The sequence below is a fragment of the Heterodontus francisci genome, chromosome 5, assembly GCF_036365525.1.
Source record: "Heterodontus francisci isolate sHetFra1 chromosome 5, sHetFra1.hap1, whole genome shotgun sequence".
Lineage (NCBI taxonomy): Eukaryota > Metazoa > Chordata > Chondrichthyes > Heterodontiformes > Heterodontidae > Heterodontus > Heterodontus francisci.
Genome location: NC_090375.1, coordinates 43,182,922 through 43,204,183, shown reverse-complemented (window position 1 = coordinate 43,204,183; position 21,262 = coordinate 43,182,922). Strand labels below are relative to the sequence as shown.

General features: G+C 43.0%; 1 protein-coding gene across 3 annotated transcripts in view; it reads right to left on the bottom strand.

Moving 5' to 3' along the window:
* The window catches only part of fam135b (family with sequence similarity 135 member B), a 548,259-nt gene that overhangs the window by 11,599 nt on the left and 515,398 nt on the right, over nucleotides 1–21,262 (bottom strand). For all 3 annotated transcript variants that reach the window (XM_068031369.1, XM_068031370.1, XM_068031371.1), the window contains 2 exons: nucleotides 17,199–17,309; nucleotides 3,239–3,352 (listed from right to left, as the gene is read on the bottom strand). In XM_068031369.1, the coding sequence (XP_067887470.1) occupies nucleotides 3,239–3,352; nucleotides 17,199–17,309 (225 nt within the window). The remainder of the gene's footprint in view (nucleotides 1–3,238; nucleotides 3,353–17,198; nucleotides 17,310–21,262) is intronic.

Here is a 21,262-nt window from a genome sequence, read left to right as displayed (position 1 = left end):
CAAAAAGGAAACATTAGAAAAAAACATGAATATTAAATATATTTCTAATAGAAGTTGACATTTAGGGGAGGTGGCAGCGTAGTGGTAATGTCACTGGCCTAGTAATCCAGAGGCCCAGGCTAGTGATCTAGGGATATGGGTTCGAATCCCACCACAGCAGATGATGAAATTTGAATTCAATTAATCTGAAATTAAAAAGCTACTCCAATGATGACCATGAAGCAATTGTCGATTGTTGTAAAAACCCATCTGGTTCACTAATGTACTTTAGGGAAGGAAATCTTCTGTCCTTACCTGCTCTGGCCTACATGTGATTCCAGATCGACAGCAATGTGGTTGACTCTTAAAATGCCTAGCAAGCCACTCAGTTCAAGGGCAATTAGGGATGGGCAATAAATGCTGGCCTAGCCTGCAACACCCACATCTCATGAATGAATAAAAAAAGGTGTATATTTATTCCCCTCAAGATCTTATACAGTCAGTAAATACCCCGTTAGATATTTTAGAAATTATGATTTATTCACTCTGCAATGTGGGGAATTTTAGCAATGGAAAGTTTTCTTAATTTAAGGCCCAAGTTAGGTACAGCAACACAATACCTTATTTCTAACTTCACTGCACCAGTGTAATATTTTCCAATTCCCAATCCAGGCAACGTCAAAGGGGGTAATTTTAACCACACACCTCCCCTCCTACTCTTCACACCAGGACATGGTGTAGAGGTTTGGGTTGGTGGTTTGGGGGGGGGGGGGGAACGAATGGTGAGATATTAATAATTAATAATGGGAAACATTTTTTATTTGTCTTCACAGTAGAAGACACAAAAAGCTTCCGAGAATAGCAGAAAATCAAGAGGCAAAAGGGAGGGAGGAACTTAAAACAATCACGATCACTAGAGAAAAAGTACGAGGAAAACTCATGGGATTAAAGGCTGACAAGTTCCCTGGACCTGCTGGCCTGCATCCTAGGGTCCTAAAAGAAGTGGCTGTAAAGATACTGGATGCATTGGCAGTAATCTTTCAAAATTCCCTAAATTCTGGAAAGGTCCCAGAGGATTGGAAAACTGCAAATGTAACACCTCTGTTCAAGAAAGGAGGGAGACAGAAAACTGGAAACTGTAGGCCAGTTAGCCTAATGTTTGTCATTGGAAAAATGCTGAAATCCATTCTTAAAGGAGGTAGTAGCAGGTCATCTAGAAAATCACAACACAATCAGGCAGAGTCAACATGGTCTTGTGAAAGGAAAATCGTGTTTGACAAATTTGTTAGAGTTCTTTGAGGATGTAACAAGCAGGTGTGTAAAGGGGAACCAGTAGATTTAGTGTATATGGATTTCCAAAAGGCATTTGATAAGGTGACATATAAAAGGTTACTAAACAAGATAAGAGCTGGGACTGATAAGAAAAGGACTGGCTAACTAACAAGAAACAGAGCTGGGAGAAATGGGTCATTTTCAGGAAGGCAAACTAACTTGTGAAATGCCACTAGTGAAGCAAAGTAGCAACTTATAGAAACATAGGAAATGCTAGACAAAAATGACAAAGGTCCATTTATTTCACCTTCTACTATGCTGGTAGTTGCATGATACATTAATAGAGTGGTTGACTTCTTCTTCTTCTTTGGCCTCCTTGTCTCGAGAGACAATGGGTAAGCGCCTCGAGGTGGTCAGTGGTTTGTGAAGCAGTGCCTGGAGTGGCTATAAAGGCCAATTCTAGAGTGACAGGCTGTTCCACAGGTGCTGCAGATAAAATTGGCTGTTGGGGCTGTTACACAGTTGGCTCTCTCCTTGCACTTCTGTCTTTTTTCCTGCCAATTGCTAAGTCTCTTCGACTCGCCTCGTGGTTGACTAATCAATTAATTACTATCAATTAGTCTACAACAGACCCAGACATGATGCGAGGAAAACTCCAGTGGTAGAGATCTTTGGTAACCATAGGTCCAAAGTCTCCTGTTCATTCTAAGCATGCTACACTTACATCATGTCTCAAATTGTTCAAATAATGTATTTCCTGAAAGAAATCTATCTAACTTGTATTTGAATAAATGAATATTAACTTCTTCCATTGTCTCCCTCAGAAGGTTGTTCTATAGTTGATCACTCGTGTAGTGATAGTAACAATAGTGAAATATTGTTTCTGCAGATTTGTTTTGAATTTAACCTCAGGCAGTACTATTTAGTTCTACTGCTCAGAGTGAGGTTAAATTTGCATGTTATTGTCAACAATATCTAGTCCCTTTAGAATCCTAAAAACAGAAATTGTATCACCTCTCAGCCTTCTCCTTTCCAATGAGAACATGTGCTAATTCCAGGCACAGAATCAGTGCAACACCCAGATAACAAACACAAACCAGGCAGAATTAGTACTTGATGATGCCATTTGGTAAAAATGAAAGCATTTCCTTCCCTCTGATCTTTAAGCCATTGTCTTTACAATGTTAATTAGAACTTTATCACTGTTGTACAGAGTTTATGTTCCTGGAATATGTCTACCATTTAATAAATGTGAAAGGTCCAGTTTAATTTTCCTGAAATAGCCATTTGGGTACAACACTTGGCACTGGTTGGCTCTGCTATTTCCCATGGGAATGAGTTGGATGTGGATTTTTCTCATTCATTTTCCTCCCCAAGGAATGGTTATCATGTGCTTTATTTAGTGAGAAAACAAGGTGAAGGGCCAAAGGATATGGTACAAGAAATCAGTCAAGTTGAAATAAATAGGAAAAAAGATAAGCTAAATTAGGAAATAATGGCTATCTTATGCCAAGCTTGTAGTTTAAAAGCCAGTGTATTGTGTGGTGGGGGGGGGGGGGGGGGGGGGGGGGGTGGGGGGGGGGGGGAACTGTCAGGAACAATGAACTCATAGTTTTTATGCCCTGGTAATGAATTCGGATGGGAGATAGTGCAACAATATTTGCAGCTTAAGTGAAACAGGAGGAAAAATTAAAAAAAAATAGTTGGCCTATTATCTAAGGTGGCAATAGGATTGATACTATATTGAGATGCCAGTGAACTGCAGAAGAGGTGATCATGATCCAGTCTGAGTTATTCTTTCACAGGCCTGTGGCAGTCCTGTGGTGTCACCTAATTATTACTTCTCTCCTAACCATTGCAACCTCGCTTGTGCCCTGAAACATAGGTCTTGACCCTTCATGTAGGTTTCTCATTTTTTAAGAAGTATACTATCACCTTTAGGTACTTAAAGAAAGAAAACAAAAGAAATCATGAAGATGACATTTACCAGTCTGTCTATCTTTCAAAGCTGTCTTACACATTTCAATCCGTGCAGAATGAAAAGGAACATATCGATCTTGCGTCGATGCCACCAGCATAACATTCTTGAAGTACTGCAGTCCTACAAACAAATAACAGGTTACAATTAGAAATGAGATCCAAATAAAGATTTTGGTTTTCCAATTATTAGAAGTTGTTGCTTTCCCTCATTACTCTCTAGGTCTCACTGGGCCTTCTGTTGGTGTGAAGGAAGGCGGACGACTGACTCCCATGCTTCCGTCAAAGCTATTCTTCAGCCGATTGATGAGGCAAATGATATTCACTCAGAGACTCACTCCCTGACTTTTCTTTTGCCCACCATCCTCCCACCCCAGTCCACAGTGGGGTGAGAGAAGCATAATGGAGATAAGGTCCCTCAAAGCAAGTCAGCTGGAGCTGTGACCTTAGCAGAGTGGGAAACTGAAAGCTGGGAGTTTTCATTCATTCATTTGATTTATGGGAAATACAGAAAATACCTGAATAAAATAGTTCAGTTTATTTTGCTGGCTGCCAATCATTTTTTGGAAGTGCCAAATTCTACCTACCCATTACGATTGATGGATAAAACTTCTCCTGGTTATTCCAACAGACACAAAAATTCTCTTGTGATACTCAAAAAAAAAGTACAAATTCTCACTCAGTATGGTATTGAACCATACATACCAGGAATGTCTCAGGTTTAATCATTACTGTGCAGAGTTAGCGGACTTTAACCGGGTCAACAGTCGTGATTAACTTCAGTATCTTGAACTGATTGCCATCCAATGGCTCCTGTTGAGCAGCAAGAGTGCAGATAATGTTGGATCAGGAGAATCAGCTTTGGTTGTGGTATCTCTTGCATTACACCCCCCCATCCATGGACAAACAGCTCGCTGACACTCATTGTCTAAGTTCGCACATGAAGAGTGGACCACTTGGGTGAGGTACCTATGGGTGGCTGGTACCTCTGGAACTGTTCCCATTCATGTGAGTGCTTTCAGAAAAGGAGGGGAGCAAATTAGAAGGAAAAATAAATTATATAACTTATTTATCCATTGGTATGACCTCACAGCTTCGACTGGTTTACAAGGGACAAAAAAACATTTTTAAAAGCAACAACTACAAGCATTGTAAATAGCATGTATGTCATGACAAATGTGATATGATAAATGTCTCTATTTGTCAACCTTGCACTTGTCATGTTGCATGGTTGGCCGAGTCAGAGCCTCTATTCCTTTCACAGATCAGTTAGAAGTAATAACTTTCTACTGAACGTGACATTTAGTTCCCTATAGTTTTGGACAATGTGCATCTTCTATAAAGGCAGTTTCTTTTCTTTTACGTTTTTGTACCGTTTGTATTTGTGCTCTTTGAATTAAGTAATTTGGATGCTGGGGATTAGAACACTTTTCAACTAGTTGCACTGACCTCAAGAAAAACGAACATCATGGGACAGGACGTCAGAAATGCTCCATCCATCAATATCGGCGACCACGCTCTGGAAGTTGTTCAAGAGTTCACCTACCTAGGCTCAACTATCACCAGTAACCTGTCTCTCGATGCAGAAATCAACAAGCACATGGGAAAGGCTTCCACTGCTATGTCCAGACTGGCCAAGAGAGTGTGGGAAAATGACGCACTGACACAGAACACAAAAGTCCGCGTGTATCAAGCCTGTGTCCTCTGTACCTTGCTCTACGGCAGCGAGGCCTGGATAACGTATGCCAGCCAAGAACGAGGTCTCAATTCATTCCATCTTCGCTGCCTCCGGAGAATCTTTGGCATCAGGTGGCAGGACCGTATCTCCAACACAGAAGTCCTCGAGGCGGCCAACATCCCCAGCTTATACACACTACTGAGTCAGCGGCGCTTGAGATGGCTTGGCCATGTGAGCCACATAGAAGATGGCAGGATCCCCAAGGACACATTGTACAGCGAGCTCGTCACTGGTATCAGACCCACCGGTCGTCCATGTCTCCGCTTTAAAGACGTCTGCAAACGCGACATGAAGTCTTGTGACATTGATCACAAGTCGTGGGAGTCAGTTGCCAGCGATCGCCAGAGCTGACGGGCAGCCATAAAGGCAGGGCTAAAGTGTGGCGAGACTTAGCAGTTGGCAGGAAAAACGACAGAAGCGCAAGGGGAGAGCCAACTGTGAAACAGCCCTGACAACCAATTTTATCTGCAGCACCTGTGGAAGAGTCTGTCACTCTAGTATCGGCCTTTATAGCCACTCCAGGCGCTGCTCCACAAACCACTGACCACCTGCAGGTGCTTACCCATTGTCTCCCGAGACAAGGAGGCCCAAGAAGAAGAAGAAGAAGAAGCATCTTCTATAAGGGCAGTTTCTTTTCTTTTACATTTTTGTACCTCTTGTATTTGTGCTCTTTGAATTAAGTAATTTGGATGCTGGGGATTAGAACACTTTTCAACTAGTTGCACTGACCGTCAGCAGCAAGCACTCCCAGGTGACACACAGAGCAGCCAGCTGGAAAGTGACATTCCCTCAACTCTGCTCTTGTATTGTGCCTCAATTGCAATCTTAGCAATTTAGCAATCTGCGCTAGTGCAACACTTCTACTTTCCACACCAGACATCTTTACGGCCTCTTCAAAGGAGATGTCAATTTAGTGCCACCCAGTGTGTAATAATGGTCAACGTTTTGTTGTGGGCTTGGAAACGCTGAGAATTGAGTTCAGTCTGCCCAAAATTCATTTCAGTTAGGACCATAAAAGCCTATGGAAATAAAAGGGGAGTATTTAATTGAGCTCAGTACTCAAGCACTTCCCTAGCTGTCATTAACATACTTAATGTTTAAACACAGGTCTGAAAAAAAAATCACCATGGATTTATGGAAATTCCAAACTCCCTGAGCAAGCCATTTTAAATTTTTTCTTTTCAGCTTGTACACTAACACTGAAACCAGCACTATTGCTGAAGTAATAATCCAAGTACCAAGAACCTCAGGCATCTCGTGCACATGTCCATTCTTTGTGTGTTAGCCTTGACAGTGAGTGCCACAAGGCTGTTTGACTGAAAGGGCATCAAAGGCTGAGCCTAATCGTGCCCGCAACCAAAATCCACACACTTTACTGCTTTAAAGTTTGCTGATATGTGGAAAGAGTTTAGGTGTTATAGGGTAACAAAGAGAACAAGCAGATCAATTGATAAATTTAACAACCTGAATCAATAGAAAACTATTGTTTATTTTTATTATAATATTTAATATGGTAATATTTAGTCCTAAATTGTAGTATTTAGTCCTAAAACAACCAAAAATATCTTCAATATTGTTCATCTCGCTTCCCTTTTTCTTGACTTTACTCTTGCCTCATTTATAATTCACATACCTTATTAAAACCATTCTTAAATCATCTATTTTTCGTTCAAAAATATCCTACTTGTTTTAATTGTTCTGCTTCCCTGACCTATTGTGCACTTTGGAGGTGGGACTCAAATGGGAGAACCACCTCCAGCTAATTACAGTACAGCTAGCTGTTCTGCCAGGTCAAATTTCCCTCTTAGTCAACACTGACAAAAACAGAGCATTCATTTCATTATTGGTTCAGGAATCTTGCAGTGTACAAAATGGCTGCTGGATCTACTGAAATAACAACCTCTGCTCTTCAAAGTAATTCACTATTTGCGATGTTCTTTGAGATGTTTCTGAGAGCAGTGGTAATGTGCTGGATAAATGGAAGCCTTTTATATGCTATGGTTTATTGCTTGTATACCTTAATTTTTATTTTGATCATGATGAACAATTGTAAATTTTATTTAAAAGAACCTTCTGTTGGTCCTCATTCATCTAACAGCGAGCAAATCAATAAGCAAGTGCTGAGCTCAAATTGCCAGGAGCTCTGAGAAAATTGAGATTGCATGTTCGTCTACACAATGCATACATCAGAACTTTAGATGATTTTACATGCCACAGATTTCAAAATAGAACTCTTTGTGACTTTTTTTTATCAGCAGTAATGAATATTATCTTGCAGATTACATTACTTCTTGCCAAACAGCAGTTAATAAAACCTTCATCGCAACATTTACAGGGGCACGATGACTTGCAAGAACATCTGTTTCAGTATTTTTGACAGATGTTCGTACTTTATAAGAACCTACTTAATATTTGTACATATGCTCATTAATAAACACAGCTGCCAACTACATCGATCTCTTCAAATCACTTAAATATTGCAAATTTTTCATGTTGACTTATGTTCTTGTTACGACCCAGTGAGAAAGGTATCTAGGGTCCCTCTCAGCTTTCACCTGGTCTTACCGTAACAGAGTTTAATTTTAACCACACTGTTTTTTAGCTTCCCCTTGGTGAATCTTTGTTCACCGCTTTCCAATTATAAGGCAAAGAAACCAGCACAAACAGGTTTTCTTAGGTTTAAAGAAGAAAGTTGAAATTTATTAAACTTAACCTCTAATTCGGTTGGCGCCTACAGATACACGACGTCCCCATGCTAGCATACATACGCGATACACATGCAAATCGAGACAGAAAAGAGAAGAAAAATAAAGTGGAAAAGTTTGGGGCAATATCTGAAGAGTTTTTGTAACGGATCTTCGAGCTCACAGTAGAGTCCTTGATTGTAGGTAGTTCTTACTTTTCGTTGGCACCCAGTATTCTTAAACCTTGTTTGCTGTAAGAGACTTTTCTCTCTTGGGGTTCATGCGACTTCAGTGGATTCAAAGGAGAAAGAGGTGGAAGCAGAGAGGAGAGATCATCTAGTCCAGGAGTAAGCAGTCTTTCTGAGTTCAAACTCTCTGTGGCCAGTTCAAAACAAAAGCCTGGAACAGCCAGTTGGTCATGTGACCAGCTGGTCTAACCAGTCCTGGCCCATGTGGATTCTATCCTGCTTAGCAGGCCCTGGAATGCGCTTCCTCACCTTCGATGTCTGTTAGTATGTAAATGTTTTTTTCCAGCCACGGCTGATCTGTTTAAGAAGTCATTTCCTCGCTCGACCAAGTTAAAAATCAATGTTCATGACAAAATTAATTTGCCTCATTCTTGGAAGTTGGGGGCCGAGCATGACATTCTCAATAGCAATTTCGACAATTATTCTGCAAACTTTTTGTCAAAGGCCACATTCCCAAACAATAATTTGCTTAGGATTTCTCTGAGGAATGATCCAATGCTGAATGAGTAGAAATTTCCTCCAACTTTATATTGGGAAGTTTCTTAACCTTCTTACTGGCAACAGTCTGTGGCTGAACCAGACCACTCATAATCTTGGTGCTGTATTTTACCCCAAGATGAGCTACCAATCACATATCTCTCAATCACTACTTCCACCTCTGTAACATCAACAATGATAACTTGTATTTATATAGCAGCTTTAACATAATGAAATGTCCAAAGAAGTTTCACAAGTGGCACAGTGGCGCAGTGGTTAGCACTGCAGCCTCACAGCTCCAGCGATCTGGGTACTGCCTGTGCGGAGTTTGCAAGTTCTCCCTGTGACCGCGTGGGTTTCTGCCGGGTGCTCCGATTTCCTCCCACAGCCAAAGACTTGCAGGTTGATAGGTAAATTGACCATTGTAAATTGCCCCTAGTGTAGGTAGGTGGTAGGAGAAAGGTGTGGATGTGGTAGGGAATATGGGTTAATGTAGGATTAGTATAAATAGGTGGTTGTTAGTCGACACAGACTTGGTGGCCCAAAGGGCGTATTTCAGTGCTGTATCTCTAAATAAATAAAATGCAACATAAGGCAAAACCTGACACCAAGTCAGGGTGGCAAGGGCGCAGAATGTACTCTGGGTGGGGGACTTCAATGTCCATCACCAAAAATGGCTCGGAAGCACCACTACTGACCAAGCTGGATGAGTCCTAAAGGAGATAGCTGCTAGACTAGGTCTGCGGCAGGTGGTGAGGGAACAAACAAGAGGGAAAAACCTACTTGACCTCATCCTCACCAATCTGCCTGCCACAGATGCATCTGTCAATGACAGTATTGGTAGGAGGGTCCACCGTACAGTTCTTGTGGAGACAAAGTCCCGCCTTCACATTGAGGAAACTGTCCATCGTGTTGTGTGGTACTATCACCATGCTAAATGGGATAGATTTCGAACAGATCTAGCAATGCACAACTGGGCATCCATGAGGTGCTGTAGGCCATCAGCAGCAGCAGAATAGTACTCACCCATGAGCTATAACATCATGGCCCGGCATATTCCCCACTCTACCATTACCATCAAGCCAGGAGACCAACCCTGGTTCAATGAAGAGTGCAGGAGGGCATACCAAGAGCAGCACCAGGCATACCTCAAAATGAGGTGTCAACCCGGTGAAGCTACAACAGAGGACTACTTGCGTGCCAAACTGCGTAAGCAGCATGCAATAGACAGAGCTAAGTGATCCTGTAACCAACGGATCAGATCTAAGCTCTGCAGACCTGCCACATCCAGGCGTGAATGGTGGTGGACAATTAAACAGCTAACTGGAGGAGGTGGCTCCACAAATATCCCCATCCTCAATGATGGGGGAGCCCAGCACATCAGTGCGAAAGATAAGGTTGAAGCATTTGCAACAATCTTCAGCCAAAAGTGCCGAGTTGATGATCCATCTCAGCCTCCTCCTGAAGTCCCCAGCATCACAGATTCGATTCACCCCGCGTGATATCAAAAAACGACTGAAGGCACTGGATACTTCAAAGGCTATGGGCCCTGACAATATTCCGGCAATAGTACTGAAGACCTGTGCTCCAGAACTTGTCACGCCCCTAGCCAAGCAGTTCCAGTACACTGGCATCTACCCGGCACTGTGGAAAATTGCCCAGGTATGTCCTGTACACAAAAAGCAGGACAAGTCCAACCTGGCCAATTACCGCCCCATCAGACTACTCTCAATCATCAGTAAATTGATGGAAGGTGTCATCAACAGTGCCATCAAGCGGCACTTGCTTAGCAATAATCTGCTCAGTGATGCTCAGTTTGGGTTCCGCCAGGGCCACGCAGCTCCTGACCTCATCACAGCAATTAGGGATGGGCAATAAATACTGGCCTAGCCAGTGATGCCCACATCCCATGAATGAATTTTAAAAAAGCATGACAAATAAGGAGATATTAGGGCTGATAAGGGGTAGGTTTTTAGGAGCGTCTCAAAGGATGAAACAGGGATAGAGAGATGGAAAGATTCAGGGAGGGAATTTCAGAGCTTAAGGCTTTGGCAGCTGGAGGCACAGCCATCAATAGTGTAGCAATTAAAATCGCAGATGCTCAGGAGGTCAGAATTAGAGGAGCTCAGATATCTCAGAGGGTTGTGGGCTGGAGCACGTTGTGGGATTTGAAAACAAGGATGAGAATTTTACAATTGAGGCAATACCTAACCAGGGGCCAATGTAGATCAACGAGCACAAGAGTGATGGGTGAATGGGACTTGGTGTGGTTTAGATCATGGGCAGCAAATTTGGTCTTCCCAATATTTAATTGGAGGAATTTTCTGCTCATCCAGGACTGGATGCCGGGCAGTCTGATAATTTAAAGACAGTGGAGGAGCAAGAAAGGTGGTGGTGAGGTAGAGCTGGGTGTAGCCAGTGTACGTGTGAAAACTGATACTATGTTTTAATCTCGCTCGACTCTGTCCCTGCTTCAGTTTATCTTCTATTGAAACCCTCATCTATGCCTTTATTAACTCCAGACTTGACTATTCCAAAGTTCTCTTGGCTGGCCTCCCTTCTTCTATTCTCCATAAAATTGATCTCATACAAAACTCTGCTGCCTGTATCTTACCTCGTACCAAGTCCCTATCACCCATCATCCCTGTATTCCATGGCCTACTTGGCTCGTAATCTCGCACTGCCTCGATTTTAAAATGCTCACTGTTGTCTTCAAATCCCTCCCTGCCCTCACCCCTCCCCATCTCTGTAACTTCCTCCAGCCCTACAAACCTTTGAGATCTCTCCGCTACTGCAATTCTGGCCTCCAGCGTATTCCCGATTTTAATTGCTCCATCATTGGCGACCTTGTCTTCAGCAGTCTTGGCTCCAAGCTCTACAATTCTCTCCCTAAACCTCTCTGCCTCTATCTTTCTGTCCTCCTTTAAGATGCTCCTTAAAACTTACCCTGCCTAAGATTTTGATCATCTGTCCTAATATCTCCTTATGTGGCTTGGTGTCAAATCTTGTTTTATAATGCTCCTGTGAAGTGCCTTGAGACATTTTGCTATGTTAAAGGTACTATATAAATGTAAGTTGTTGCTGGTCCACTTCTTTGCAGTGAAGAAAAATGCTTTTATGGCTGGAGTTCCACAAGAATTCATCTGGTCGTAGTATATAATGACAACATTAATGCTTCTGCAAAATCTTTCTCTGCTCTGTCTTTTGGTATATGCTGGAATATTTTCTGCTTTGTTTCCTCTCACTGTCCAGTGGAGGGGGGAAAATTGTATTATTGATGTATCACTGTCATGAATGAGGGATGAGATCCTGCAACAAGAATTTAGGGAGCTAGCTAGCAGATTAAAAAGCAGGACCTCAAAGGTTGTAATCTCTGGATTACTCCCAGTGCCATGTGCTAGTGAGTATAGGAATAGAAGGATAGAGCAGATGAATGTGTGGCTGGTGCAGGAGGGCTTTAGTTTCCTGGATCACAGGGTCTGTTTCTGGCGGAGGTGGGACCTATACAAGTTGGATGGGTTGCACCTGAACTGGACCAGGACCAACATCCTTGCAGGGAGGTGTGCTAGTGCTGTTGTGGGGCGGGAGGGGTGGTGGGGGGGTGGTGTTTAAACTAATTTGGCAGGTGGATGGGATACAGAGTGGAGGTACAGTAGGGGGTGATGTACAACCAAACATAGAAGAGAAACTAAGTCAGTCTGGAAGGCAGATCAAATGGAGACCTGTTAAGGCACAAGCAAATAATGCAAGGCTGGATCGCATCTATTTTAACGCAAGGGGTCTTACAAGTAAAGCAGATGAATTGACGGCGTTGATTAACATATGGGAATATGATATTATTGCCATCACAGAGACATGGTTGAGGGAAGAGCAGGACTGGCAGCTCAATATTCTAGGGTATAGAATCTTCAGGCATGATGGGGTGGGGGGAGGGTGTAAAAGAGGAGGTGGCATTACACTGTTTATCAAGGAGTCAATTACTGCAGTAAGGAGGGATGATATCTTAGAAGGTTCCTCAAATTAGGTCATATGGGTAGAATTTAAAAACAATAAAGGGGGCAATCACTTGACTGGGAGTGTACTAAAGGCCGCCAAACAGTCAGGGAGAGATAGAGGAGCAGATATGTAGGCAAATGTCAGAAAGGTGTAAAAATAATAGGATAATAATAGTAGGGGATTTCAATTTCCCCAATATTAACTGGGATAGGCTCAGTGTAAAAGGCTTAAAGGGGGTGCAATTCTTAAAGTGCATACAGGAGAGCTTTTTGAGCCAGTATGTAGAAAGTCCTACAAGAGAAGGGGCGGTACTGGACCTAATCTTAGGGAATGAAGCCGGACAAGTGATAGAAGTGTCAGTAGCGGAGCATTTCGGGGATAGTGACCATAACTCTAAGATTTAAGGTAGTTATAGAAAAGGACAAAGACGGCCCGGAAATAAAGGTACTGAATTGGGGGAAGGCCAATTTCATGATAAAACAGGATCTGGCCAAAGTGGACTGGGAGCCGCTACTTGTAGGAAGGTCTACATCAGACCAGTGGGAGTCATTTAAAAAGGAAATACTGAGAGTTCAGGGCCAACATGTTCCCGTTAAGGTGAAGGGTAGGACCAATATGTCCAAGGAACCTTGGATGTCAAGGGATATAGAGGATTGGATAAGGAATAAAAAGGAGGCTTATGGCAGACTCAGAGGGCTGAAAACAATGGAGGCCTCAGAGGAGTATAGAAGGTGTAGTGGGGTACTAAAAAAGTAATTAGGAGAGCGAAGAGGGGACATGAAAAAACACTGGCGGGCAAGATAAAGGAAAATCCCAAGGCGTTTTGTAAGTATATTAAGGGCAAGAGGAGAACCAGGGAAAGAGTAGGGCCCATTAAGGACCAAAGTGGCAATCTGTGTGTGGAGCTGGAGGACGTAGGTGCAGTTTTAAATGATTACTTTTCACCTGTGTTCACTATGGAGAAGGACGATGTCGGTGTAAAGATCAGGGAGGGGGATTGTGATATACTTGAACAAATTAGCATTGAAAGGGAGGAGGTATTAGCAGTTCTGGCGGGGTTAAAAGTAGATAAATCCCCAGGCCCAGATGAGATGTATCCCAGGCTGCTATGTGAGGCAAGGGAGGAGATTGCAGGGGCTCTGACACAAATTTTCAAATCCTCTCTGGCCACAGGTGAAATGCCAGAAGACAGGAGGACAGCGAATGTGGTACCATTATTCAAGAAGGATAGCAGGGATAAACCAGGTAATTGCAGGCCAGTGAGTCTAACATCAGTGGTAGGGTAACTATTGGATAACGTTCTGAGAGACAGGATTAGTCTCCACTTGGAGAGGCAGGGATTAATCAAGGATAGTCAGCATGGCTTTGTCAGGAGGAGATTGTATCTAATAAATTTGACTGAATTTTTCGAGGAGGTGACTAGGTCTGCAGATGAGGGTAAAGCAGTTGATGTACTCTACATGGACCTCAGTAATGTTTTTGATAAGGTCCCGCATGGGAGATTGGTTAAGAAGGTGAGAGTCCATGGGATCCAGGGCAATTTGGATCCAAAATTGGTTTAGTGGCAGGAGGCAGAGGATCGAGGCTTGTTTTTGCGACTGGAAGCCTGTGAGCAGTGGTGTACAGCAGGGATCGGTGCAGGGAGCCTTGCTGTTTGTAGTGTACATTAATGATTTAGACGTGAATATAGGAGGTATGATCAGTAAGTTCACAGATGACATGAAAATTGGTGGTGTCGTAAATAGTGAGGATAGCCTTAGATTACAGGACGACATAGATGGGCTGGTAAAATGGGCAGATCAATGGCAAATGGAATTTAATCCTGAGAAGTGTGAGGTGATGCATTTTGGGAGGACTTAACAAGGCAAGAGAATATACAATGGATGTTAGGACCCTAGGAAGTACAGAGGGTCAGAGGGACCTTGGTGTACTTGTCCATAGATCACTGAAGGCAGCAGCACAGGTAGATAAGGTGGTTAGGAAGGTATATGGGGTACTTGCCTTTATTAGCCGAGGCATAGAATATAACAGCAGGGAGGTTATGATGGAGCTGTATAAAATGCTAGTTAGGTCACAGCTGGAGTACTGTGTACAGTTTTGGTCGCCACACTATAGGAAGGATGTGATTGCACTGGAGATGGTGCAGAGGAGATTCACCAGGATGTTGCCTGGGCTGGAGCATTTCAGCTATGAAGAGATACTTGATATGCTAGGGTTTTCCTTAGAGCAGAGAAGGTTGAGAGAGGACCTTATTTTTTTTTTTTATTTATTTAGAGATACAGCACTGAAACAGGCCCTTCGGCCCACCGAGTCTGTGCCGACCATCAACCACCCATTTATATTAATCCTACACTAATTCCATATTCCTACCACATCCCCACCTGTCCCTATATTTCCCTACCACCTACCTATACTAGGGGCAATTTATAATGGCCAATTTACCTATCAACCTGCAAGTCTTTGGCATGTGGGAGGAAACCGAAGCACCCGGAGGAAACCCACGCAGACACAGGGAGAACTTGCAAACTCCACACAGGCAGTACCCAGAATTGAACCCGGGTCGCTGGAGCTGTGAGGCTGCGGTGCTAATCACTGCGCCACTGTACCTTATTGAGGTATACAGAATAATGAGGGGCATAGATCAGGTAGATAGGAAGAAACTTTTTCCCTTAGCGGAGATGTCAATAACCAGGGAGCATAGATTTAACATAAGGGGCAGGAGGTTGAGGAAAAGTTTTTTCACCCAGAGGGTAGTTGCAATCTGTAACACACTGCTTGAAGGGGTGGTAGAGGTAGGAACCCTCACAACATTTAAGAAGTATTTAGATGAGCACTTGAAACGCCATAACATACAAGGCTACAGGCCAAGTGCTGGAATTATAATAGATAGGCTTGATGGCCGGCGTGGACACTGAGGGCCAAAGGGCCTGTTTCAGTGCTGTCTCACTCTATGACTCTAATCATATACACAAAGCAGCAGCTCCACAAAGGGACACAAAGGGAGTGGAAGAAGGACCAATCTGGTCCTTTAGCTGTTTTAAACTACCATGGTCATAAGCTTTTCAGGGTGTCAGTTGTAAGCAATAGGTGAGGGGGACTTTTTGCACTGCTTAGCAGCAATCTGAATTTGATCTCATTCAGACACATTTCAATTTAGAAGTGTATCATATTCCATTTAAACTAAAGAAAACGCAATAGGTTTGCACTGGAAGTCCATCATTCAGAGTAACTGAAAGATGTCACATGGGTTGACAGCCATGATTCCCTACAAGGCGAGCTGTACAGATCTTGCAGAGTGCCAGTCAGATGGTCACCCACAATAAGAGTGGCTTTTAATATTTAAGTAACTAAATCAGAGATAATGTCACTTCTGTCTTTCTGAAAGATGACTATTGAGCAACATTGACACGGAGCTGGGAGCAAATCGCCAATCCATTTTCTCAATAGTGAAGATTTGTGACGCAGAATATTTTTTGTGAATAAAAGAATAAGCAAATAAACCCGTTGTCCTGTGTCTGACCAATGCCACTTTACACCAAAACGAAGTGTAGACACAAGGCAATATCAAGTTGAGCCGAACCAAGCATTCAGATCCCAGCCAACTCACTCACTACTACAAATGCTAGACTGCTATTAGTATGCAGAATATAGTGATTTAAATGTATATAAGAATAATAAATACATGTGTGTGATTACATACAGAACAACAGATATCAGCGAGTTTTACATAGAATGACAGATATTCAAGATCAACTACATGGTGAACTAAGCTGTGCATTTTAACTTATTGTAAGCTGAAGTATGGAGTTAGTTAACAGTTTCCACTATTCTTTGTCTACTCACACTGGAATGATGTACCAGCTAAGATTCCAGACAGTGCTGTGTTTATCTTTTCATTAGCATTCCATTGGGTTTTCTTCATGGTACTGTCGTCTAACCTGTGTTGTATCATGCCAAAATATATGTAGCATTGATCATGATTGATTGACAGCCTTATCTTCAAAGGAGGAAAGGGTTTAAAACAAATAGAATGTGCCTCTGAATCTTTAACTCTTTGTTGAATTTATGATAATTTGTTTCGACTACCCAACTCTGAAATTGCTAGCTAGCATTGCACATACTTTGAAAGATTTCATGGAAGAATTATTTGATTATTTATAGTTATACAGCTTGCAAAGGGTAAATAAACCGCTCGCAGACGGAGCCAGAATTGTTTGTATACTTTTAGTGTGCTTATAGTATAAACCTAATGGATTTTTTTCTGTGTATTATTTAAGTAGAAAAAAAACAGATAATTGTTTTAGCCTGTGTGAATCTATTTAATGTGCCATATTTTCTGTCAATCGATACACTGAATACCTAAAGGAAATCCGAAATGGATTTCAGCTGGCAATTTACCACAATCAGAATTAACCATTAGACTTAAACCAACTTGACAGAAAGCAGAAGATGAAATTTTAAATTCTTGCGGGAATGTGAAACTATCAGGTCTTCGGAAGAGAAAAGGGTGTAGAAAATACCAGGACCGTCACAGACTTGTCTATTGGACTCATAAGTGGACAGGCTTGACTGTGATACTCACAATGGTTGACAGGCTTCTAAACAGCAGTGACTGGGGTCACATGTAATAAGCATGCATTTGTGTGAGATACTGTAAGGTAGCTCACACTTGCTCAATTGTACCTCAGCTGTAGTCATTGATTTCAAAGGAATAAGAACATTGGAAGTGGTTGGTGAAGAGAAAAAGCCAAGCATATAATAATGGGAGATACCACCCAATTGCTGTTGGTGTTTCCACAGAAAATACACAGATCACACTGTACCTACCTGGTTTTTCACTGAGTTTATACAGGAAAGTCTTGCGAGGGTCAGCCTGGTCCTTGAAGGTTAGCTGTAACAGTGAGCTAGACTTTTTCAGTTTCTGCATGAGCCAAAGGCCTAGTGGTGAAAAAAAATAAATTTAGTGACAACAGCTGCTGGAGCACAAACATTCCCCTTGCCTGCTTCACAATCACGATTAAAAAGCTAGGAGAGAAGACAGATTAAGTCAAGTAATGATTAGGTGATGTCTCGCTTGATTTTCAAAGCATATAGATTGTGGAGAGAAGCCTGAAGTAGTTGGAGTTTGCGATCTTGGGATGGAGTGAGGCAAGAGTGATATACAGTTCAACTGCTATTGAAGAGGGTGTAGGATGTTGTGTTTGCAGTTTCCAGGGTTGAGAGTGGCCAAAGACAAAAAAGTCTGATTTTTTTTGACAAGGAATCATAGCACTATTAATGATCTGTAATAAATGCAAATGCTTCCAGGCCACTTCAAATGTGTAAAAACATTAGTTTTCCCTTGTTTATCTTCAATTACCATCAAGACGACGGACCAATGCATTTGTATAATATCACCAAAGTGACCTCAGCATTTCAACATTTAATACAGTTAGTAATGTAATTATGAAGGATGAAGTAAATTTTAACACCAGAATTGTCAGTTCTGATTTTCATTTTTGCAAAGCCTGTCAGAAAATCACAAAGCTGCCCCGAAGGTCGGAAGCAGCAGTTCCTACTCGCAGCAACTGTCAGTTAAACTGACAGTTCCAATATTTTTTTCTAAAGCAGGTCTTTTGGGTCTGAAGGTCAGAAATTGCAGGGGTGTCCAACCTTTACGTGCGAGGGGCCACATTACAATTTTTTACTGACATAGGGGGTCAGCAAGCAAATTTCAGAAAGATAAAGGCATTAGAAATTTGTTTTATTATTAATCAAAACAAAAAATGTGCTTTTTTGTGAACAAGCTTTAAATGAGAAGACCAATTTATTAACTTACTTTCTCGTCACTATGTTGAACATTGATTTAGTGAGATACCTGACATTGTTTTTGCTTGCGCAAGTAGTCAGTGTCTGCCCGCACACTTGATGTAGTGATGTGGAGTATTCCGGATAGAAGTCCATCTGTCAGGAGTAAGCTTGATCACTCTTTCTCCCCCATCTCTCTCTCGCCACCCTTCATTGTGTGCCTGTGTCTCTATCTGCCCCTCCCCTCTCTGGGGGGAATTTTATGCTTGTGATGGGGGTCTCAACGTCGGGGGAAACCGACGCCGAGATCCCCATGCCCCCTCTTCTACGAAAGGCCCACCAAATTTAGTGCCAATCAGGTACTTAACTGGACAACGGTAGGCCTTCCATAGGATTTAGGACCCCCTCGCCGGATGTCCCAGTCTTGCTGAGCTGCCAGCCAACCCGCCCCCCCACAACCCATGCCGGGTCCCTGGTTCAGGTACTAAGTGCCTTTGAATGACGGACACCCTCCTTTCCTTGGAGCTGGAAAGCAGCACGCATGGTTTTTCGTGCCATGCTTCCTGTGCATGGACAGGGATCCCTGCCGCATGGGGAATTGCAGCTGTGGTGGGAAGAGACCCTTAAATGGGGGTTAATTACCCAGTTAAAGGGCCTCAATTGGCGGTGGGGCTGAAAGGCTGTTCACTGGCCTTCCCCCACTGGACTAAATTTTGGGGGAGGCAGGATGTTGGCGGGGTCTCCCTCTGCTACCATCCCACCTGATTTTATGCTCTCCCTGCCTCCAAACCCAATGTTGGGAAGAGCAAAATTCCACCCTCTGTGTCTGTCTATCCGTCTCGCTCTCTGGCTGTCTGTGTCTTTTTGTCTATCTGCCTCTCTCCCTCTCTCTGTGTGTGTCTGTCGGTCTCTCTCTCTCTCCCTCCCTCCCTCTGTGTCGGTCTCTCTCCCTCTCTCTGTGCCAGTCTCTCTCTCCCTCTCTCTCTGTGTGTATGTTTCTGTGTCGGTCTCTCTCTCTTTGTGTCTCTCCCTCTTTCTCCTTCTCCCTCTCTCTGTGTCTTTCTTTCTCATACCCCCATGTCTGTGTGTGTGTGTGTGTCTCTCTCTTGCTGTCCCCCCACCTTGGTATTTCCGCTCCCCCCACCCCCCCAGTGTCCTCCCTCTCTCTGTCTCCCCCCTCTGTTCCCCCCACCTCTCTCTGTCCCCCCTCTCTCTCTGTGTTCCCCCCTTTCTTTGTGGCTCCCCTCTCTCTCCCTCTGCTCTCTGGGCCTGTACTGGTTTAAGGGGCTGCCTTACTTTCTCTATGTGCTCCGGCCTGCAGCTCTAGCTGTGTGCTGGCTGGCTGGCTGGCTGGCTGGCTGGCTGGCTTCCTTCCTCTCTCTCTCTCTTTCTTTCCCTCTCTCCCCGCAGCAACCATTCCCACTCACTCGAACTGCCTGAAAACAGCAGGGGCGGCCAATCCCAGCATGCCTGTTCTGCAAACCACCAATCAGCGCTCACCCCACCCAGGCAGCCTGCTGTCAATCACAGACACTGACCAGTCACAGACAGGGCCGTATTGAAGGTTTTGGCGGGCTGGAAGTAGCCAATGACAGATTTCCAAAACCCTGTCAGTAATCACCATCTGGCAGAAATTTCTCACCCCTGAGCTTCGGGAGAGGAAATTGCAGAGCAGCAATGACCAGAGCTGAATCAACAAAATAGAGAAATATAGGAAACAAACGATGGAAGGAGAGTTTGAAGGCGATAGTGAAAGAAAATTGAGTCAACCACCTTTTTCGTGTTCTGTTATGGAGAGCAGGGCAGATTTTAGATGAAGTGCAGGAAAGGATGAAGAAATGGCATCAGAAAGACAAATGAAATATTCATATCAGAATTGTCTGATTATAGTTTGAGAGCCTATACTTGGTATTGCCAGTATCACCACTGACCACCGTCTAGGAAGTTAGCCAAGAACTGATCAATCAAGCTCCTCAGCGCCTCATACATGTGGGTTGACACTAGATTCATAGCATAGATGAATCAAAAGGGTAGAGAGGATTTGAATAAAAACTATATTAAATGAGAAGTGAGGTTCTCGCCTCTCTCCACAAAGTGCTTTTGTTCACTTCACAGAGGCCAGCTCAATATTGGAAGTAATCCAAGAGTGGATCACCTGTCCGTATGCTCAGACATGGAAAGAAAAGAAAGCAGCTGTTAATATCATGCCCAGCCAGTTTGTTTTTAAAGTTACATTCTCTCCTAAAAAGGAGTTGGAGCCTAGATTTGTCACTTGTCCAGTTTTGTACCTGATGGTGCAGTTTTTGACAGACTACTGAGTATTCTACTATTATGGCAGGCACTAGGTCTTCCACTGAATTAAAATCAGTTCCTTACCACCATGATTAGAAATTTGTTACAACAGACACTTCTTTGCCTGTCTTTGCTCAGACTCACTAGAAAATGATTTCGACTCCTGCTGCATCAGTGTGCCATTCCTATTTCCCCACACCAGATGCAATCTGATTGAGATTGCCAATTAGTGCAGAATTGTCAGCAGGTGTGTGCTGTGAATCTCATCACTGACAATTGGGTGAGACAGCTAAATTCATTTCACGTAGCAGCCTTTCAGGAGAAACGATGAAACTGAGAGAAAGAGAAAATTAAACGGAGCATGAAAGAGACAGACAGCGAGAAAAATTGAGAGAGAAAAAGATACAGAGAGTGAAAATCACAGATCATGAGTGACGCCCCCAGACCGAAACACAGAAACAGATAACTTTCATCAATCTGAGCTAGATTAAATTGCAAATCCCAGAGGTGAAAGGACACTGTGCTAATGCTGGTGAGACTCTAAGTCTCTCTGTGAACAAATTGAGTCTTGATAAAGATTTGTTCAGATCTGATTAGCATCTGAGTGGATTTGAATTGAGTATAACATGTCTTTGTATAAAACTATAAGAACAGCTGTTGTCTAAGATCACAACTAAACTACTGCTCTATGCTCAGCAATCTGTCATTGCCTCCAGTGCCTTTCATTAGTAAGCATTTATTTCCAACCAAAAGGGGGGGAAAAAGTCTTTATTTTCAGGCAGACGAAATAAGGAGATTTAAAAAAATATCTT